The sequence below is a fragment of the Psilocybe cubensis genome, chromosome 11, assembly GCF_017499595.1.
Source record: "Psilocybe cubensis strain MGC-MH-2018 chromosome 11, whole genome shotgun sequence".
NCBI lineage: Eukaryota > Fungi > Basidiomycota > Agaricomycetes > Agaricales > Agrocybaceae > Psilocybe > Psilocybe cubensis.
This window is the reverse complement of record NC_063009.1, coordinates 342,009-362,891: the sequence shown is the minus strand read 5'-3', so window position 1 is coordinate 362,891 and position 20,883 is coordinate 342,009. Positions and strand designations below refer to the sequence as shown.

At 46.3% G+C, this 20,883-nt stretch overlaps 6 protein-coding genes across 6 annotated transcripts; 2 read left to right on the top strand and 4 right to left on the bottom strand.

Moving 5' to 3' along the window:
• Positions 1 to 2,545: 2,545 nt before the first annotated feature.
• JR316_0011286 (Lipase 3) lies at positions 2,546 to 5,774 on the top strand (the record flags this gene model as incomplete). Its single annotated transcript, XM_047896943.1, has 17 exons — positions 2,546 to 2,730; positions 2,790 to 2,977; positions 3,030 to 3,094; positions 3,150 to 3,162; positions 3,224 to 3,334; positions 3,389 to 3,454; positions 3,506 to 3,575; positions 3,644 to 3,734; positions 3,793 to 4,059; positions 4,113 to 4,150; positions 4,207 to 4,236; positions 4,290 to 4,325; positions 4,380 to 4,452; positions 4,513 to 4,550; positions 5,204 to 5,310; positions 5,373 to 5,483; positions 5,557 to 5,774. 17 exons carry the CDS (start codon positions 2,546 to 2,548, stop codon positions 5,772 to 5,774), a joined length of 1,707 nt encoding a protein of 568 aa, XP_047743352.1.
• Positions 5,775 to 6,227: 453 nt separating this feature from the next.
• JR316_0011285 (Lipase 1) lies at positions 6,228 to 8,872 on the top strand (the record flags this gene model as incomplete). The annotated part of the gene is made up of 17 exons (XM_047896942.1): positions 6,228 to 6,418; positions 6,479 to 6,669; positions 6,726 to 6,790; positions 6,852 to 6,864; positions 6,922 to 7,032; positions 7,091 to 7,156; positions 7,210 to 7,279; positions 7,334 to 7,424; positions 7,478 to 7,744; positions 7,805 to 7,842; positions 7,897 to 7,926; positions 7,988 to 8,023; positions 8,083 to 8,155; positions 8,214 to 8,251; positions 8,311 to 8,417; positions 8,481 to 8,591; positions 8,646 to 8,872. The coding sequence occupies 17 exons, from the start codon at positions 6,228 to 6,230 to the stop codon at positions 8,870 to 8,872; spliced, it is 1,725 nt and encodes a 574-aa protein (XP_047743351.1).
• Positions 8,873 to 9,130: 258 nt separating this feature from the next.
• On the bottom strand, positions 9,131 to 11,354 carry JR316_0011284 (Mannosyl-oligosaccharide 1,2-alpha-mannosidase IC; the record flags this gene model as incomplete). Its single annotated transcript, XM_047896941.1, has 9 exons — positions 9,131 to 9,287; positions 9,344 to 9,513; positions 9,570 to 10,003; positions 10,073 to 10,165; positions 10,225 to 10,318; positions 10,378 to 10,495; positions 10,568 to 10,749; positions 10,808 to 10,928; positions 11,005 to 11,354. The coding sequence occupies 9 exons, from the start codon at positions 11,352 to 11,354 to the stop codon at positions 9,131 to 9,133; spliced, it is 1,719 nt and encodes a 572-aa protein (XP_047743350.1).
• Positions 11,355 to 12,550: 1,196 nt separating this feature from the next.
• On the bottom strand, positions 12,551 to 14,800 carry JR316_0011283 (Heat shock protein 70-like protein C57A7.12; the record flags this gene model as incomplete). Its single annotated transcript, XM_047896940.1, has 3 exons — positions 12,551 to 14,234; positions 14,285 to 14,367; positions 14,567 to 14,800. 3 exons carry the CDS (start codon positions 14,798 to 14,800, stop codon positions 12,551 to 12,553), a joined length of 2,001 nt encoding a protein of 666 aa, XP_047743349.1.
• A 1,162-nt stretch (positions 14,801 to 15,962) lies between these two features.
• On the bottom strand, positions 15,963 to 18,208 carry JR316_0011282 (Endoplasmic reticulum mannosyl-oligosaccharide 1,2-alpha-mannosidase; the record flags this gene model as incomplete). Its single annotated transcript, XM_047896939.1, has 9 exons — positions 15,963 to 16,119; positions 16,175 to 16,341; positions 16,413 to 16,855; positions 16,911 to 17,003; positions 17,059 to 17,155; positions 17,213 to 17,283; positions 17,421 to 17,559; positions 17,615 to 17,735; positions 17,808 to 18,208. 9 exons carry the CDS (start codon positions 18,206 to 18,208, stop codon positions 15,963 to 15,965), a joined length of 1,689 nt encoding a protein of 562 aa, XP_047743348.1.
• An 889-nt stretch (positions 18,209 to 19,097) lies between these two features.
• On the bottom strand, positions 19,098 to 20,556 carry JR316_0011281 (Urea-proton symporter DUR3; the record flags this gene model as incomplete). The annotated part of the gene is made up of 7 exons (XM_047896938.1): positions 19,098 to 19,114; positions 19,272 to 19,568; positions 19,790 to 19,828; positions 19,887 to 19,993; positions 20,054 to 20,067; positions 20,131 to 20,160; positions 20,527 to 20,556. The coding sequence occupies 7 exons, from the start codon at positions 20,554 to 20,556 to the stop codon at positions 19,098 to 19,100; spliced, it is 534 nt and encodes a 177-aa protein (XP_047743347.1).
• Positions 20,557 to 20,883: the final 327 nt, after the last annotated feature.

The following is a 20,883-nucleotide window of genomic DNA, read 5'->3' as shown; positions in this document are numbered from 1 at the left end:
TATACCTATCATTAATGTATCATATGCACTGGTGGCCATTACAACTTACCCCTTTTCTTCCGTCTCCTCGGGCAGCATTGCGAAGGTGATCGTGCGAGTGGAGGAATCCTGTGCAAGGTATTTGGTGGGTGAAATAAAAGCGTCTGTAAGACTACCGTTACTACAGAATAGATGGCGAGGAGATTCCCCATCAATCCTTGCAGTATGCAAAATGCGTCTGTACCTAACCAAGGTCTTGGTGCCGGCGCACAGATTGGCGCTGACATGACTGATGTGCGCGGGGCACGGTCTGGCAGTAGAGACTCTTCGTCATCTGGACCGTAGGCAGGGCAAGATCCCGCGGTCACAAAGGCTTTGCAGGATATGCAAGCGAGAGACGGAAGATGAGGTGCACACTGCACGCTATGCTGCTGTGCACAAGCGTCTCGGACCAACTGCAAGCGAGACGCGTGGCTTTCGTGGACACCATGAAGAAACAGTATCCAAACTGGCAATGGCGTGACATCGCATGTGGAAGCGGGCTGGACATTTTACAACGTCTTTGCAATTGGGAGCAGACAGTGAAGGCGACGGCTGCGTACACATACCATGCTCTCAAGGAATTTGCTCAGGTGGATATATACAGACATCCCCTCTACAGAGGGATGGTACAATTGGGAGAGCACGAATTAGATAACCTAACAGACACGGAGGACATGTAATAACCCAATGTGTAAATAGCCACCATATAACAGCTATCGCTCACTCACCCAGGGAAATGTTGTACCCGACTAATAATAAGGTGATGGGGGCTAACCGGTGGAAAACCACTGTGGCGGCTATGCTGGTGATACGCAGTGCAGCTCGCTAACCACGGAAATCGCGCGCACGAAGTCCACTTTCCCACGCTTCACATGACGCCGGAACATCAATACACCACCGACCTCATCCACCGACACCGATATTCCTCGCTCCCGGTTCCATTACTCATCTGTTTCTAATCGCCAGTCCATTTTATATACATTGTCGTAATATATTCACAATTTTTCTTCATTTTAGAATCCGAATCTCATATACAGCACAGCTTTCATTTTACCCACATATTCCGAGTAGACACAATAGGCGCCCAGCTTCGCACCCTCGCTGTTTCCTCCCCATCCAAGAAATTTTTAAATTTTAATTAATTTTACTCGTCTGTAGAATTAATCACAGTGTCTTGGCTTCCTTATTTCGTGATCGCTTCGCTTATTTTTTTACAAATTTTGCTTTACACACACACCCCACCTCAGTAGTATAAAAGCTAGCTAGAAAATTACCTACACAATAACACATCGTTCACCTTTCGTTTCAATCTCGTTCTCATCGTTTCAGCTGGTTAAGAAGACCAAGAAAACCCTCTCGCACCCTCAGACGCCTCTCATAGCGGTACTCCAGGCGTTTTGACTTATTATATTCATTTTTGTTTGCGAGTCGACTCACCTAGGACGCCGCTGGCACATCACTGGTCATCTGGAGCATCCGGCTACTGGAAGGTGCAGAGTCGAGTCAATACTACGAAAAAACCTGTAAAACATCAGGCTCTAGGTTACCCGGACCAGGGACATCTTCGCTCAGCGAAAGTGCTGGGTCGATTATTCGTATCTGTGAGTGAGCAGTAATTCCCCCCGGAGTCTTCAACTTTCAGGGCCTTGGAGGCGGCCGGGGGACGGCAGACATCCTTTTTAGGGTCCGAAAAGCTGCTTTCCTACGGCGACTTCGGACGCGCGTCGATCACGTTTTCTCTCAGTGTGCATCACCTGACTACCATCGTGATTCGACCATCAACACTTTTCCTCAGTTCTTCCTTCAGTTCCATCGTCATTTCAGTTTCGACTGTATCCAACCTCAGCTCTTGTGAATTCTGACAGGAAAACTTGCACTGGATCCGCTTGTCGTTGTTACTGATATCCTGAAGTCTAGCACGTCGGGAAGACTCGAGGCCATGCGGAAATATCATCATTCCCTCAAACTAAGGTACGTGGCTTTGACTTCAATTGGATAACCCCAGCTGACTCAGAGCTCTTAATTTAATGTCAATGCGCAGCCATCTTGAGACTTAGACTTGTCTGAGAGAGCCTATATCAATGTACAAGAAGCAATGGCTGAGAACGAGTGAGTACTTCCCAAAAATATAACGGCCTTGTGATAAAAATGGCCTTGTCTTCACGAATTCTTTTATTTCCATGGCTTAATATTCGTACTTGCTCGTACCATTTTCACAAGGAACCTTCCGCGGATCTTGACAGAGAGGAAAGAAGCATTGGGAAGCAGACGTATGCTGCTGATAATAGACAAACTCGTGATAAGTCGTCTACTTCTGCATCTACTCACTGAGATGTTGCTAAGAAGGTACATATTTAAATACACTGTGACCTCTTCATGTGGGTCTGACTGTTTACTTCATTATTATCCCATGGGTGCAGTTTCAGGCTAACGTCTGACGCAAAGCTACGGGAGCAATCAAAATCTCACATCTCATAGCACCATCGTATAAGTACGATGGTTTGTGAATGCATGCTTTTCAAAGATGCTGTCTCCTTGGCTTGACAGAAGGCTTTGGGCTCTGTTTGCTCTTGCCTCTTTTGGAAAGGCTTCCCCTGCGCCTCCTACAGTTACATCGGGACCGGTTGTCAAGCTCAATTATGGCTCCTTTCAGGGACAGGTATCGGGCAATGTAGAGACCTTTCTCGGGATGCCCTTTGCTGCCCCACCGTACGTATACCTGTCGCTAATTTTAATTTTATGTGGTCTAACAATTGTGTTTCATTCAGCATTGGAAATCTTCGCTTTGCGCCACCTCAACCACCGGTAAAGTTCAAAGGTATCCGTCAGGCGAGTAATTTTGGAGCAGCCTGTTTTCAACAATCAACAAACGCATCCGCTTTGGGACCTCTCGCGGCAATAATCAATGAACTAATCGCCAACGGGTCTCCTGGACCGGCTGTAGTATCTGAAGATTGTACGAGAAACTATCTTGTCAGTATGCTGGACTCTGGCTAACATCAGTCCAGGTCTCTTCATCAATGTCGTCAAACCTGCAAATATACCTCCAGGGAAGACTCTCCCAGTTCTATTTGTGAGTTGAGATATCTTCGAAGCGCTGGAATTAAGTAACAATAACGTGGCAATAGTGGATTTATGGAGGTTAGTTTTAATATTCAAAGGTTCAAGCATAGACAAGTTGTTCATAGCGAGATTTGATTAGGTGGATTTGAAGCTGGAGACACCTCATTTAATCCAGGAAATACTGTAGTTTCTCGATCGATTGCGTTGGGAGAACCTGTTATATATGTATCAGCCAACTATCGTCTAAGCGGTGAGAATTAAACTTCACTTATGCATAATTACCCGTACTCATGAAGAGTGCTAGCACTCGGGTGGTTGGCCTCGAAGGAGGTTAAAGAAGCTGGCCTTGGTAACGCAGGGCTGCGAGATCGTAAGAAAAATTTTGCTCACTTTGGCGAATGATAAAGTTGAGGTATGTTAGAACGCTTCGCTATGCAGTGGGTCCAGGACCACATCAGATTTTTTGGGGGAGATCCGAAAAGAGTCACAATGTAAGCTACGTGCCCTTTCATCCTGCATATCTTACTCAAGTACGCGTGTTGCTGTTGAAAATGTCTAGTTGGGGCGAAAGCGCGGGTGCTATCTCCGTTGGTTCACACTTGGTAATTAACGATGGAAATCCTGCTGGTCTTTTCCATGGTGCAGTCATGGTGCGTGATAAGTAGCAGCAATAACGAACCTGTATTTTAATCATCGATTGTGAGATAGGAGTCCGGTTCACCCGTTCCAATGCAAGATATCACTTCTAAGCAACCCGTCTTTGACCAGTTGGTTGCAAGCACAGGATGTACCGGCCAGAAGGATCCTATTCAATGCATGAGAGCTGTCCCATTTGATAAATTCGCAGAGGCCATGAATTTAACACCTAACCTGTTCTCATTTTCAAGTCTTGCGATTCCGTGGCAGCCCACTATTGATGGTGAAATAATTGTGCGAGATCCTCAAGTTTCAATTCAAAAAGGCCTGTATGCCAAGGTTGGTGATGTCTTCATTGTTACTCCTGGCTTCTTATACTTAAATGTTCTTAGGTGCCTCTTATTACAGGGGATTGCGATGATGAGGGAACGTGAGCAATTTACACGTGCTTGTATTTTACTTAACATCTTTCTGACATTTCTCAAGATTGTTTTCTCTTTCCAATGGCAATATCACGTACGTCTGTCCAATCAGTTTTACCATAAGTGCGAAATTTACGTGACATCCAGAACCAATGATGAATTTTTGGCGTACATGCAATCCAAGTGCGTCGATTTGCTCCTCTGCGTGCATGATCAACAACTAAAGGCACATATAAGCTACTTCCGTGGATTGATTTCGAACGATGACTTGGCTGCAGTCGGTGCTGCATATCCTGATGATATCACAGCGGTACGGGCCATTTGCATCTCTGGTTCCTTGAATAAAGAACCTCAATCGGTTGTTTGTTAGGGATCGCCCTTTGATACCGGAACTGCCAACGCTATCACGTAAGGAGCCATCTTTAAGATTGGGCTCATCAGGAACCAGCACCCCCTTAGGTAAGCAAAAGTTGGCTTACCTCCGAACCTTTTCAACCCTTCTGCACTCACACTATTCTACATTTTTGAACCACAGATATGTAGGTTATGCTTCTTTGAACACATCTGTGGTTTTTTTTTTCAAAAAAATTTTGATCTCAAGAAGTTATAAAGATTTTAATTTTTTTCCTTTTTTTTTAGTCTAACACGTCAGAAATGGTGTTTTCTCGAGTTTGGGAGATTTTCGAAAATTTGACAATGTTCTTTTGGCCGCTTATATAATGGTACACGTGACCACACGTGACAATAAGTCACGCCTAAGTAATACCTCTCAGACTCATTATGGACTTCCAGAGACTACAATTTGACCTCTGAGGTGTAATTCTATTATTGTGGGCATAAAGGCTAGTAGTAAGGATTGTATATGCACATTTATGAATTTTTTTTTTTTAAACTTTTTGTCTGAAACCATTTTCCGTCAACATAACTTTTGATTTTTTTTTCGAGCTGGATTTTGGCCGCTCTTGGCGCCAAGCCCATTGATTACGTAAGGGTGCTGGTTTCTGATGAGCCCAATCTTAGGTCCAATTCATCTTGAGTCACGTTTGATAAAAAAACTGCAGACCCGAATTCAAACGACTTGCTGCGGTGCAGGGAGATCTGATCTTCCAAGCTCCTAGACGATTCTTCTTGCAGACTGCGTCTACCACTCAGCCAACTTTCGCATTTTGTGAGTATTATCATTGTTACTATCTTGATCTAAATTCTGACTTAGATTTATTTTTTTTCAAGTGTTCAAGCGAGGTAAAGCGACGCCTCTTCTAGGATCATTCCATGGCTCCGACATCCCTGAATTTTATGGGTCCGGAACGGCGCCGGACTTCATCGGTACCGATGGGCTAGGTACGACGACGCTTCGCTACTGTGAGGCAGGTACTACTAGTGTACTAATAATAACTCTTCTCAAATGTTGTAGTCAATTTCGCAAACACTGGGAACCCATCGTTACCGAAGAATCCCATCAGTCTCCTCTCTGCTGTTGACTGGCAACCATGGAGTTCCTCCAAGACCAGCCCTCCGTTGTTGACTTTCCTTGACCCTGCTCCGGCGATTGCCATCACGGCTGATACTTTCCGTGCGACGCAAATGGATCTGCTAACGAAACTATCTCTTCAACTTGATTCTAATCAATGAATAACCTCGGTCCTCTACAGGGCGTATTTTTTGTAGCTCACCTGAGGAACATGGTGCATGTAGTTACTGCAAATTTCAAAACTATACGTTGAAAATCTCACCTGTTACGTCGATCCACAAACCATCATCTGTACATCAAAGCTGTTTCAGGAAATTAGATTCTTGAATAAGCAAGCAAACAAGCTGTTGGTCAGTTTATGACTCAGACTGGAGATTGGATACAGGCACTTTTTACAGTGAAACCTAGTTTAGACCAGCGCTTCCAGTGACTATGTACATATTCATAGCAACTTGAAACCCTGCGCGTCCCTGCGAAATAAGCTCACCCTGAAGTTTACGTATGACTCATTCGGTCATTCGGCAGCACTGCTCTGATGACGCTACAAACTGCCGCGGTTCTTTAAAAGGCTCCTGAGAGCCACAGGTGGTTGGAACACCAAACACCAGTGAAGTATGCTTTCGTTTCCCCTTCTGCGGGCTCACGTTCTACTTGGACTACTCTTTTTACTGCCAAATCTCGTTGAAAATACTGCGGCGACATCACCTGGATCTGATCCTATCGTCAAACTTAACTATGGCGCATTTCAGGGCAGTGTAGTTGGTAATGTTGAAAGTTTCCTCGGCATGCCTTTTGCCGCACCGCCGTGTGTATTTTATTGCCGTCTGTCGTCATTCGGGCTTGTTTCTAACTGGTTTTTTACTAGAGTTGGGAATTTACGATTTGCGCCTCCCCACCCCCCTGTTGCCTTCAGGGGCGTTCATCAGGCAACTACTTTTGGAGCGGCATGTTTCCAACAAGCGGCGAATGCCTCTGTCTTTCCTGGAAGCCTAGTTCCAACTATTGCTGGTTTGATTTCTACAGGGGCCCCTAATCCCTCTGTTATATCGGAAGATTGTACGCGGGACATGGTGTACAAATGTTCTTTATCTAACGTGATGATCGGCGTTTAGGTCTGTTTATAAACGTTGTCAGACCTGTAGGCACACAGCCTGGGAAGAAACTCCCAGTCGTCTTTGTAAGTAACCAAGCTTCCTTTGATACCATTGACCCTTTCCGATACTTAAACTTCACCGTAGTGGATATACGGAGGTACTATATGCACTTTCTTCATATCATAAAATACCCTGAGCCTTACTATTTGGTAAGGTGGCTTTCAGAATGGCGACACTTCGCTGTACCCAGGAAGCAACATCGTCTCTCGATCAATCGCCCTCAACGAGCCTGTTGTTTATGTATCAGCAAACTACCGTTTGAGTGGTTCGTGTGTCATCTTAATCATTAAAAGTCGTCCAATGACATGTTTAACTTCCTGTAGCACTTGGTTGGCTAGCATCCAAAGAGGTGCAGGCTGCTGGCCTTGGAAACATTGGTTTAAGAGATCGTAAGAATCAAACTCGCACTCTGTTCGATGGCGTGTTTAAATCTGCGTTTCAGAACGTTTCGCCTTAAAGTGGGTACAGAAATATATCACAGCTTTCGGAGGTGATCCTCGTAGAGTTACTATGTAAGTGCTTAAATAATCCGTTGTTTATCCCACTTACAATATTCTTTTCGAAAGATGGGGAGAAAGTGCAGGGGCCTTATCAGTTGGTACTCATTTGATCATCAACGATGGTAATCCAGAAGGTCTATTCCACGCAGCTGTAATGGTATGTGCACGTCCTGCTTACGGGGTTAACAATATTACTTAACTCTCTTTCAGCAATCCGGTTCTCCCTACTTGATGTTGGACATTGCCGACAAGCAACCCATCTTCGACCAGTTGGTGGCCAACTCGGGCTGCACAGGCTCCCCCGATCCTATCGCATGCATGAGAGCAGTTCCGTTCGACCAGTTCTCCACAGCTATGAACTTGTCTCCCAATCTCTTCTCGTTTTCAAGTCTTTCCCTTGCCTGGCAGCCGACCATCGATGGCGATTTAATTAAGAGAGATCCTCAGATATCTCTCCAAAAAGGTCTCTATGCAAAGGTTTGTGTAACATGTCTTCCTATATCAATATTCTTGAACTTTAACATTTCATGTGAATAGGTTCCCATACTCTCCGGAGACTGTGACGACGAGGGAACGTAAGGACCATTTAAAATCCTCATTTTGAATATTGATACACATATATGCTGTAGATTTTTCTCGTTTGCTAATGCAAACATCACGTTAGTATTTCTGGTCCTTGAACTAGGCTACATCGAACCGACGCTGAAGCTATGACTTTAGAACCAACGAAGATTTCTTATCCTACATGCAATCCAAGTTCGTCCATTTCAATTATCTATCCAAAAGCGAGACTCAGCGAATAATTCGTATAATAGTTACTTCCGCGGGATATTGTCGGACGAGCAGCTTGCAGCTGTAGGTGAAGCATATCCGGACGATGTCACTCAGGTGGGTTTCTCAGCGCTAATTCAACCAGAGCGCCGAAAACTTAGAGCGCCTATTTTAGGGTTCCCCTTTTGATACCGGAACAGCAAACGCCCTCACGTACGTTAAGCGCTTGTCATTTATGTCATGCGCTGACATATTCTCACTGAAAAAAACAGTCCCCAGTATAAGCGCCTTGCAGCTATACAGGGAGACTGGTCTTTCCAAGCTCCCCGGCGATTTTTGCTGGAAACGACCTCAAAGACTCAACCTACCTTTGCATTCTGTGCGTTTCTGTGGTGGTTTCTTCTTCAAATACATTACCTTCTCATGCTAACCTGGATGTCAGTGTATAAACGTAACAAAACAAGTACCGCACTTGGGTCATTCCACGGAACCGATATACCAGAGTTTTACGGCGCTGGACCCTCACCAGATCTCGTTGGAGCAGATGCGATAAGTAAGTGTCTTTAGACCTCTCTCAATTGTGTATGGCACTCACCGTGATATCTAGTCAACTTTGCCAATACCGGCAATCCATCGCTTCCCAAGAATCCCAAAAGTCTTCTCTCCTCTGTCAACTGGAAGCAATGGGGGTCGTCCAAGACAAACCCACCCATGTTGACTTTCACGGACCCAATCCCGAGCATCGCGATCACATCTGATACCTTCAGGCTCCAGCAGATGGCGTTGTTGACACAAATCTCTCTGCAGATTGCCAATACCTCTGCACAACCTTAACACCTAGATAAAGTCGATATTGATAGGGTCGATAATTGTGCCGTGCACGCTGAATGATAATCCGGGATGTTCATTCTTGTCGATCTACAATGTTGGTTCCGACATTGTTATTTGACTTCCCCAAAAATTGTTTGAGTCATCGTAAGAAAGACTTGATGTCAGAGAACGTCCTCCAATTAGCAAAAATTATTGATTTATATAAATACCACGATGATATGAGTAGTAATACATTGACTTGCATATATTGTTTGCTGTTCTTCATGATGAAATTTTAAATGTCCTTTTCTCTTCTTCAGTCCAAGAAAACATCGGTAGGGGATGTGCTTCCGTGTTAAACACCCATTCACGTAGGTTGATAACATCGGTGTCGTCCATTAACAAGTAGAGGTATTTCAACGTTTCCGCAAGGAACCAACTGTACAAAGATCAATAATGTATAAGTAGACGAATTTTAAAAACGTAAGACAGTACCTTGGCATATCATCGGTGTACGTGACAGGGACCGAATCGACGCCATAGACGCTGGTAAAGCCGAATTTGGTCCAAGTATGCTTATTGATCGCCTTGAAGATTTCATAGCCCCGTTCTCTCCATCTGATATCACCCGTTGTCTTCCACATATAATAGATGCTTTCGATGGTCTGTACAAAAGACATCAGTGTCCTATTTGCATAGTACGACCGACCGGCAACGTTACCTCAGGTCTCAGTAAATAAGCGCTCGGCCAACCGTGCACATAGTCCCGACGCCGTGGGTCACGTTCAACAGGATACTCCCTCATACCAGGGGCCTCCCCCATCCGTCCCGTCTGATTCCACATGTAAACCTCATCAATCCATTTCTTTCCTTGCGTCATTTGCATCTGGTCCGGCCCCAACCCAGTGACCTGGTCTGCATACGAGATGGCACAGGTGTACGCCAGCCCATGTGCCGCCATCTCATGCAGCTCACGAACCTCCGGCTCCAAATCGAGCGTCGCCGCGCCTAGGGCGAGCACTCCGGGGAGATAACATGACAGATGTTCGAGGCGGTGCATCAAATAGTTGTTCTGTAGGTCCCCCACGTACATGAGCCCGCGCTTCGGAGTGACGTAGATGAGGTTGTTGATGATACCCTCTGCGGATTTGATATCTGTCGATCGTGGTGAATGTATTCATTATTCTGTCCTGATCAAGTGGAAGGAGTGCATGAGAAACGTACACTGATCCCTCGCCTGAACATCACCGCTCTGAAGCCACTGCTTAAGCAGATACTCGTATCCACTATCTGCCGTAGCTCCAATGGTGAAGTGGGCTGTACCACAAAAGTAAATGAGACGTGATGCAAATGACACATGATGAAAACCAACTTACTCCCAGTAGGTGTTCCCTCTTTCATCAGCCAGTTATCATGGAACAAACCATCCGAGACGTTGGCCTTGTAGAATACGTTCATTGTGTCTTGCACCTTGAGGCATTAGATGGATATATGGCAGTGACGTAAGCAGGATTGGAAGAACCACTCACTCGCTGGTAATATTCCCTATTTCCCGTTAATTTAGCCAGGTATTTGAATTCAAGCTGGCACGAAGCCGCCTCCGCAAAGAGAACAGTCTTCTTGTTCAAATCCGACAATATCTTTCCACTTCAAAAAAATTGGCGAGAATGAGATCAAAAACCCTGCTCAACCCAATGTGTGGTGTATAGACACACGCACTTTTCGACATTCACTGAAAAAGCAGGAAGCCCAGATTCTGTACCATTGAACGCCGGGATGAGTATTTGGCCCATTTCATCAGCGAGTCTAAGAAGTGTTTCTTCTCCCGATAATGCATAGGCTGAAAGTATACCACCCAAATAACGTATAGTCGTCTCAAAAAATGGCGCATAATGATCGGGCTACAGAGATGAATATATTTCCCATCCAACGAGACTGATGCACGAGGAATTAACGCACCTTGGTAGGAAAGAAATGGACGTCCTTAATCCTCTCTACGGCATCCTTGAACTCTTCATGCAACCCCATAATCCACATTGTATCCAGAGAATCAAACAGTGTAACCGACCACCCATTGTACCTTCAATCCAAGTACGCTTTGAGAAAAACACATATAATGATGCGATATAACACGCATCCAACCCAAATTCACTCACTTGTCCGACTTGCCACCCGACAGCGGAAGCAGCTCGTCGCTCGGGAACGCCCTCATCATGTACCCGCTCCACGCATGCCTAAACGCCGCTCTAACCTCCTCCTTCCTCGGCTCCCAAATCGCCTGCAGCTCGTGCGGGGGCGGCGGTGCAAACTTATAGGGGGTCTCGTCGTTCTCGGAATGCGGGCCATAGAGCCAGAGGGGTGGGGTAAAATCTCCATGCGCCGAGAGCTCTAGCCAGGGTTTGGAGTACCAGAGCAGAGCCAGTCCGAGGAACGCGACGAGGACCCAGCGAGTGACGAGTTTGCTGAGTGGATTTGCGCGCGTCGAGAGCCGTGCGAGTTGCTCCATCGGGACTGGGGTCCTTATAGGCAACATCCTGGATAACAAACAAGCTCTGCAGCGTCCACTGACAAACGTGCGTCAGTACGAACTGCAGCTCAAGCCTTACTTGCGAGAACCGGTGGAAGAGAGGGTGGAAGAACAAGGTGGCAAATAATATTGATTCATTCATTGTCCATCATCGATGCCAGCACTTGCCACAAGAGAAAAAAAAAACACACGACGGATCTCATCCCTCAAGCTCGAATTTGTCATTGATAGTGCCGAAATCATGTCGCCAAGGTGTTGGGTTCTTTTGGGTTCTTTTCATATTGTCCGGGTGGTTCACCGTCTTCTAACCCTTACATTTCGTTTCTTTGACGGCCATGCTGTTGATGAGTCGGCTTTTGGTCGGTGTCAGCTGTTCTTCTAAGGTTCTAGCAGGTAGAGATGTTTACCGATGGACGTACAAGGAGTTATAGTTAGAATACAAGCTGTTGGAAAGCCCTGGAAAGCCTAGAGGCGATCGGGGATGAAATAAAACGAACCAATGAGCGTCCATTCCGAAGTCTCTTGGCACTTCGGAACCGCCATCTAAACAAAGCAAAACTGCATCGCGGATGAACTTTTGGCGGGTCATGCGACTTCATGGGACAGTTTGCAAACTGCAATTTTCCAACGCCCAGTTCAGGCCTTCCAACTCTGCCAACTCTTCAACTTGAGGAGAGTCACGCTAGCATCTAAAAATATAAAAAGGTTACGTGTAACGGGCATGCTATTCAATCCATGGTCGATATGGCCGTCGGTCAGGGATTTCTTCACAGACCCGAGTTCTACGTCTCGGTGATCAGAATTCATTGATATCAGTGTTTTTGTAGCATCGTCAAAATACACGTCCAAGTGGATGACGAACTGACTTGAACTTTCTTCTTTCAACATGCTTGAAGTCCACCGACCACGCGGACGCCTACAAAGTAACAAACCAGCGAACTAAGCGCCAGTCGAATGTCAGTACTCCGTCAAACCCGAAGGACCTATACATAGCAAGGTGATGAACATGCACAAAAACGACGAGACAAAATTTTAGAGATTGAAACTGGATGAATTAAGCAACGAAAAAAATGAACAACAATCAACTTTTATGGGTGTAAAGAAAAGGTCATGAAGATATTGAAAGCCAGGCAGACAAAAGAAGAGAACAAGAAAGCAAAGGAAGAAAGAGGAGATTACGCAGCGACGTGAATCCTCTGGACCAGTCCTTCCTCTCCTCCAATCTCCTTCAGCTCGACGTTCAGATCTCCATCGATTCCAACAACGAACTGGATCTCGACGCGCGTGAACCATTTGCCCTTCTGAGGTCCCTTGCCTTTCGTTTGCACAGCGAGTTTAGCTTTCCCATCAAATGCAGCGAGCAGCGCGTGTTTGGTGACTGTGCGGTGCTTAACCTCAATTTCCTCCTCCTCTTCTTCTTCCTCTTCCTCCTCCTCATCGTCTTGGGATTTAGGAGGAGTGACCTTCTCAACGCGGATGCCCTCAACAACCTCCCACACCTCGAACGCAACGCGTTTGCTCTCTTCTTCAACTTCAACATCAAGCGACACAATGCGGCGCACAGGCAACGCGGTTTCGCGCTGAACAACGGGGATCCAGGTACCGCCGACCTCCTTGTTCTCTTCGAGGTCATTGGGGAAAAGAACACCAATCGTCTTAGTCGTCGCTTTCACCTGGTTAGCCTCGGAGCCAGCTTCGAAGGCAGCAAGGATCTCCTTGTCTTCCTGCGATTCCGAGTTGGTGAGGGTATCGAGGAGCGCAGCTTGGTATGCGCATCCACGGGCGATGATGGTAGTTGGGTCTCCGACGCCTCCACCGACAACGATGCCACGCGCAAACGGCGTTTGAACATCTTCCCTGAATCCGGCCTGCAGGCAGATCCTGTTATCGAGACCAGGAAGACATCCGGTACCACCAACGTACACAACCTCATCGACATCATGCGCATCAAACGCGGCGCGCGAGAGAAGAGCAGTGATCGCGTCTGCGACGGCGGCGTAGATGGGCGACGCGAGCATATCGAAACGCATACGGTTGATGTTACCGGTGTAATCCATGCCATCCTTGAGTGACTCGACACTGCAGGTAGCCGCACCAGGTGAGGCACTGATGGTGCGTTTGGTGTGTTCGATAGCGAGGCGCAGCTTGGCCTCCGCGCGTTGGTCGGCAACGGCATCAGCGGGGGCGGGGCACACCTTGAGAGGAACCTTGGTCTTTTTGGTGAAATCGGCGGCGAAGAAAGTGATGAGCTTGTCGTCGATCTTGTCGCCTCCGACATTAGGGGTGAAGGAGGAGGAAAGAACATAGCTTAGTCCTTCACGCACAGACACAAGGTGAAGCGAAAGTGCGGATGAACCGAGGTCGACGACGAGCTGGGTCCTGTCTTTGTTTAATGGTTGGCCACCTTCCTCCTGATCTTCCTCGCTGCTCCACAATGAAGTGGTAGTGAGTGAAACCACAGCAGCAGCCTCGTCCAAAAGCTGCAGTACATTAAGGCCGGCCTCCTTAGCCGCTTCCTTAAGCGCTTCTCGCTGTTTGTCGTTGAAGGTCTCAGCTTCGGGTACGCTGATGACGGCACCTGTGATGGGCTTGCCGAGGAAATCTTCGGCAGATTTTAGCAGAGAGCGCAGGAAGATGACGGTAACATCGTGAACAGTGAGGATGCGGGAAGTGGGGGTGGGTTCAGAACGAGGAGTGGGAGCGTGTGACGCAGCGGGAGTTGTAATCGCGGAAGTGGGCAAGGGAGAAGGGGCTGGTTGGAGGACCTCAACTTTGTAGGCAATGGTATCGGCCAAGTCGGGGTGTTGAATGATGGGCGCAGAAAGAGTGGGGTGTTCTGACCCTGGAATTTCAGAGAATCTACATTCGAGGTTGAGTTTTCGTTGGAAGGTAAAAAAACGAGCACTTACTTTTTGCCCAGAAGATTTCTGAACCCAACGATAGAGTTCTTTGCGTTTTTCACGAGCTGCTGTTTGGCTTGGTTTCCGATATACTGTGGTGTAAGAAAAATGATTAGCGGAGCACATAAAATAAAAAATAGTGGGCATTAGAAGGCGCAGATATGAATCCCACAGTACACGAAGGGATGTGGACATATTGATTTGGATTGGTATAAAAAGACGCAAGGGAGTGCAAAAAGATAGCGATTGGAAAGCTGCAGAAAAACATGAACCAATAAAAGGAAAACGTACCAATTCCTCGCCATGGAAGGAGATGGCACAAGCGATTTGTCGCTCTCCATCTTCATTCGCGATCGATTCCGCCAGACCCTCCTTGGTGAAAACGGCGATTGACGCATACGAATTTCCGAAGTTGATGCCGACTACAGGGTGCAGCGAAGATGTGGGCCCTGAAGCAGGAGTGGGTGTACCAGGAGCGGGAGTGACTGATGTAGCACGGGAGGCGCCGTTTTGTTGTTTCGACATGGTATTCGTGGATTTGTGGATAAAGGTAGGATATAGGTTGATATCGGAACAAAGGGGTAAATTTGCGGTAGGGAGTCGTCAAAAGGGTATTAAGAATACACAAGGAGTGTCTCCTTTTTTAAGTCCGTCTGGATTGGGTCTATAAGGGACAGAAAGACTTCACCAAATGAGAACCACCAAAGGACCTCGTTGTAAAGTTGATTCGAAAAAAAAAATCTTTGATAAGCGAGGCTGAGATCACGGTGAATATTTATTAGTCATCACATCAGGTGACCAGGTACAGAGCGACGCGACGCGACGCGTCAAATACAGTAAATGGAGCGAGAAGATAAAAAGTAAGTAAAAGACGGGAGAAAATGAAAAGATTTGATTTCGAAACGCACCTTTTCAGAATCATATTCTCCCAAAGCCAAACGTCTATACATGCATATGGTGCGTTGTTTCACTGAGTATATGCGCCTAGAACTCTGGGAAAATGCAAGTCAAGGTTCCTTACAAGTTGGTTGGCGCGTATTTGGATAAGTATCCATTGTCAAGGATTAATCACGTACTCTTATCGACAAATATATTCTGGACGAGTTGCGAAATCGATAGCCTCGGGCTCGCGGGGCTGGATGCGGCTGCAGAAACGTCGTGGACGTCAATATTAGGTCGGGAAATGGACAGTGAGATGTAGTCAAGGAGGTGGAAGAAAAGAAAGGACAATTCGCAAAAATGAGCCTTTTATATGAAAAACTGTGTTCATCCTTCGTTCCCAAAATAGAAGAAAATTGTCTCACTTGATGACGTCACGCGTTGAATAGAGATTTTCTGAAATTAAGGATGGGAATCCGAGAAGGGAAGAATTACTGTCCCTAAAATACCATACTTTGGATTGAAATCTCGAATATGAAAGCAAAAAAAGTCTCAATGTAAGTGTGGATAGAAAATTTTCGCATCCAACAGGATTCAAGTACTTTTAAGAAATTTGAGGTGAAGGATCAAGAAGGAAAGGTCCATGGTTGCTGAGCGCTGATCCGTTATTCATTGTAATGTAGATAAAATTGCAGAAGATTAATCGCCAATGGCCAAGCTAAAATCCCTGGAAGAAGTCCGGTATTTCGAGTGTTGATAGAAATACAGTTTTATTGAACAATGGATCTGGTATATGGTTGATAATTTACTACAATGTGATATTGAATGCTTCTCTCTCATCACTCGTCCATGAAAATGTAGGAAGAGGATGTGCTTCCGTGTTGAAAACCCATCTATCCATGGGGTATGTGTCAATCTCATCAAACAACAGATAGAAATATTTGAGAGTTTCCGCAAGGAAATAGCTGTGGCAACAAGGTCTCGTGAGCAGAAGTTCCCGCGAGTTTAAGAGCCACTTACCTAGGCATCTCGTCTAGGAGCCTTAGGCGTTTATCGACGCCAACGACACTCGAAAACCCAAACTTGGTGCGGGTGCGGGTGCTTATTGCTCTGAATATTTCATAACCACGTTCTCTCCATTTCACATCTCCGGTAGTCCTCCACATATAGAATATACTCTCAATCGTCTGCTCAATCGCAAACAAGGCGTTTAGTTGGAGAGGTGACGCAAAAAAACGGGGGTAAAATCTCAACACACCTCTGGGCGAAGGAGGTAAACACTTGGCCATCCATTCGCATACTCCCTCAGCTCCCAATTCTTATACGCAGGTGGTTCACCCATCCCTGGTGCTTTCCCTTGTCTTCCACCTTGCTCCCACCTCCTCAGCTCATCGACCCACTTGACCCCTGGTCCATTCATCCGTATCTCCTCCGGCGCCAAACCAGACTGCTGGTCCGCATACGCAATGTAGCACGTATACGTCAATCCGCTTGCTGCCCACTCATGCTTCTCGCGTACGTCAGGGGGTAAGTCCAGGAGGGCGGCGCCGAGGGCTAAGAGACCGGGAAGGAAGCAGGAGAGGTGCTCCTGTCTGTGTGCGGTCATGTAGGTATCCGTGTCCGTGACGTACATGAGCCCGCGTGTGCCATTGGGAGTGACATAGATGAGGTTGTCGATAATGCTGTTTATGGACGTCAGATCTGAGAAAAAGAACTTTAAGCAAGGTGTTTGAGCTGTTCTACAATGAAGACAGACATTGGGTTCGGGCCTTTTCATCTCCGCTCATTACCCATTGCTTCAAAAAATACTCGTAACCGCTATCGGATCCGCCACCGACAGTAATGTGGTCTTAACAAAACGTTAGCAACCTGACTAGACTGCTTAGCAGACCCGTCCAACTCACTACCACTCGGCAACCCCGTCGAACCAAACCACTGGTCCACAAATAGACCATTCGTTGCGTTGCTCGCGTTGTAAAATATCTCCATAACAGCTTGAACCTAAAGTATGATTGTACACCATATCTCACCAACACAGGAAAGAGCCCATTCACTCACCTTGTCATAATACTCCCTCTTCCCGGTCAACTTGGCGAGGTACTTGAATTCCAACTGACAAGACGTTGCTTCTGCAAATAACACAGTTTGATGCAATCTATCTGATAGGCCGCTGGTAGTACGAATAAGATCGAAAAGGATCGCTCAAAAGTCATTTTGACATGCCTTGCTGGACTAACAGAGAAAGCTGGGAGGCCAGACTCCGTACCATTGAATGCCTTGATGAGAATCCGTCCAACATCGTCAGCGAGATTGAGAAGAATCTCGTTTCCTGACAGTGCATATGCTGATAACAGGCCTCCTAGGTATCGTATTGTCGTCTCAAAGAATGGTACGAACTGATCAGGCTGCAAGTTATCTATTAGTCCATACTCAAGTTCCAAATTCTAGGAATTTAGATACCTTGATCTCTTCAAATTTCCAATCCTTGACAGTCTCAACTGCACTGGAAAATTCATCCTCAAGCCCCATCATCCACAACGTATCGAGCGAATCAAAAAGTGTCACTCCCCATCCATTAAATCTTTAACGTTAAACGTTCAACAAACCTGATAAATTGTCTTATAATAATGACAAACAAAAATTAAACACTCACTTGTTGGACTTTCCCCCCATAACCGGGGTCAACTCGTCATTCGGGAAAGCGACAGACCGATATCCCGTCCACGCATGCTGAAATGCGTCCCTCACTTCATCTTTCCTCAGATCCCAAAACGCCTGCTCCTCCTCGGTCGGTAAACGTATCGACGACGGTCTAGTGTATCCCTGTAAATGCAGAGGTACGGTCGACTGACTCCAGGGAAACCCCCATTCCCAATTAAGATCCCGCAAAATCGGCAATCCAAGAAACACGACAACAGCTGCTGCAAGTGCCGCGAAAAGCCAACGGGTCGCCCATCTCCCACTGAACAGCGACAGGTTATATTTCTTTGGACTCTTCTCGGTCGCCGACGACGACAGGGGGGACGTCGGGAGCGCCTGGTACCTGGGAAGCATCCGATTCCTTCGAGTAAACCTTGTACGTGCCCACCCGCTGGCACTGGAGGGGGTACAAATCAAAGGGGTCGAATACGGACAGCAGGATTCTCGTGCCCATTTAACACCATATATGAGCTCCGAGTCCCATAGAAATACACCCGCCAAGACCATGCTACCATACCTGCCTTGTCAAGGTTGATCAACAAGCTATCGTGCTCGGTGTAAACTAAAGAGTCCTTCCGTCTTAAGTCCCCTCTCGTAGGATGAGAATTAAAGTGTCACACGATGAAAGGTATATCCGGGAAAAATGGACACGAGAGCACGAGAACCCAAGCCAGAACACTGGATAAGCCGCGTGAACTGCACCGTATCTCAAGGTCCGTTGCGCGGGCTACTTAGATTGTTAAAGACATAAAGACAGGAGTATTGCAAAGCGTCGTCGCCGGAAGATTTTGTGACGGCGAGTTCAAAAGAAACCAAAGCGTCCATGGCGGGTGAAACGAGAAATAGCATGTCTAGAAGCGTTTATCGAGAGCTCGTGTGGTGACGGTGACAGTGGGACGGAAGAACTTATTGTGGCGGCTTTTTTCCGGCAACTGGTTTGTGATCTCACATGACACCCCTAAATCGCAACTTGCCTCGCGACTTGCCGAAGCGCGTATATATGTTCATCCGTGAACAGGGAAACCATAAAACGCGGAAGCACATATACGTGCTATAAGTATGTTAACAGAAACCTTATACATATAATGATGGTGTTACGACTGGCAGTTATGATCATTTCCTGCGCAAAATCCTCCAACATCCTACCAAAATTTGAGCTATTTCGCGCCTGGATTCCCAGACAGGCAGCAGAACTGAGAATGTTCCGCTTAAGAGAGCCCAAATACTACAAATCATACACAGTCTAATCAGCATAGATGGCTGAAAAGTAATAAGTAAAAAACGTACATGCTCACAGAGATCCAAAATGTGAAGAACCTTTCACTAAAGACGTAGTGGGAGAAGAACATAGGCAAAGGCACTAACACAAAAACAGTCAGAATGTTATGGGGAGAACAAACGCGCCGCAAATTCGCACCTATGACTGTGACAATTGACGTTAGCGTTAAGCTGTACCACGCCGCTTTCTTGAAAGCGAGTTTCAGCGTGGCCATGCTTGGTTGTTCTTCCTCATCAGGACCATTCGAAGACGTATTCTCGTCAGCGGCTACTACAGCATCGGTCCGAATGTCAGCCGGGTCCTTTTCACTTTTTTCAATACTAGGACTCTTTGCATCCACGACATCGGATGAACTTTTATTAACGGCATCCCCTTCGATGTCTATGTCAAGATTTGCAATTCCTCGTGTGCCTTTGAAATCATAGTCGGCAGGATCTATCGAAAATCCAACATTTAGTAAAAAGGAATGTAGAATTAAGCACACAACATTGCCACTCAACTCATTAAAGACACTCCCACGGTAATTAGTCCAGAGAACAGAAGTCCAGTCAAGCCGCTACATACAGCGGAGTACGGCTGGGCGAGATTCGGAACGTTGATCTCACCTAGATGACTTGTTCATGGCTAAACCTTTTCCGGTGGGAGTGTGTACTCACCATAGATTTTCCAGCATCCTATCATCCACGCTGTCATCCCTGAAGATTGAATGATATGAGGGGTCACGTTCATCAGTGGGATCATAAACAAGCGAACCTAGTGAAGCTCCCAGTAAAGCACCTGCTATGATGCCAGCGCTTGTCAATTTTCGCCATGTCACCGTTAGTGCAATTGGTATAACAGCTGGACTCAGAACGACACCCCTATAAAGTGTAAAGTATCAAGCCTAGTGCTACGCATAAGAAAGGAATTGAGTGACTTACTGCACGTAGAACAGCTGTCAAAGATAAGATGAACGGTAAGAAAAAAGCGGATCCTGCAAGACTCCAGCGACACTTACCCAGCCGAGATCAATATTTGCCTTGTGCAACTAAACCAAGTGATTTAATAGATATCTCAAATCAACGAACAGGAGAATGAAATTTACGATAGTGGCCCAGCATCCCATCCACACGGCCCAGAAGCAGATGAACATATGTGACACACGGACGATCTCTGGACCTCTGGCTTTCGGAAAGAAGTATGCTTTATAGATGCTGTGAAACGAGCGTAAGAAAATATCAATGCATTTAATGGAAAATGGAACCCACTCATAGGAACTTGGTAAATATCGCATGATTAGTAAATGTATACAAAGTTATAGAGAAACAGGGCTCACAAAAGACTAGAGACGGCGATGAGCTACGAGGTGTCTGTGAGAATGAAATGTTAAAACGGCGACTATAGATAAACTTACCTCGGCACTACATGCGCTTGTTACAGCCATACTATTTCAAAAATGGTCCAATACATTATAAATGTAAAGTCAGCGGGTAGTAGAAATCCGTTGAAGTTTAATGACGTACAAAACTACAAGAAGAACAGCTATAGCTCCTCCCTTCCCCATTACTACTGCTGCAGCGGCAGGAGCTGCTAATCCTGCACTGACTTGTGATGCGGACAGTGGTTCTGGAAATGTCGGAAACCGAGGCTAAATATTGCGTGTGAGGATGGAATTCTATAAATTGTAAAGGAGGAGGCGCTACATCATTTTGAAGTGCCCGGGCCGCAAGACCAAGACAGCTAGCAAATGCAAAAGGCACTGCGAACCTGA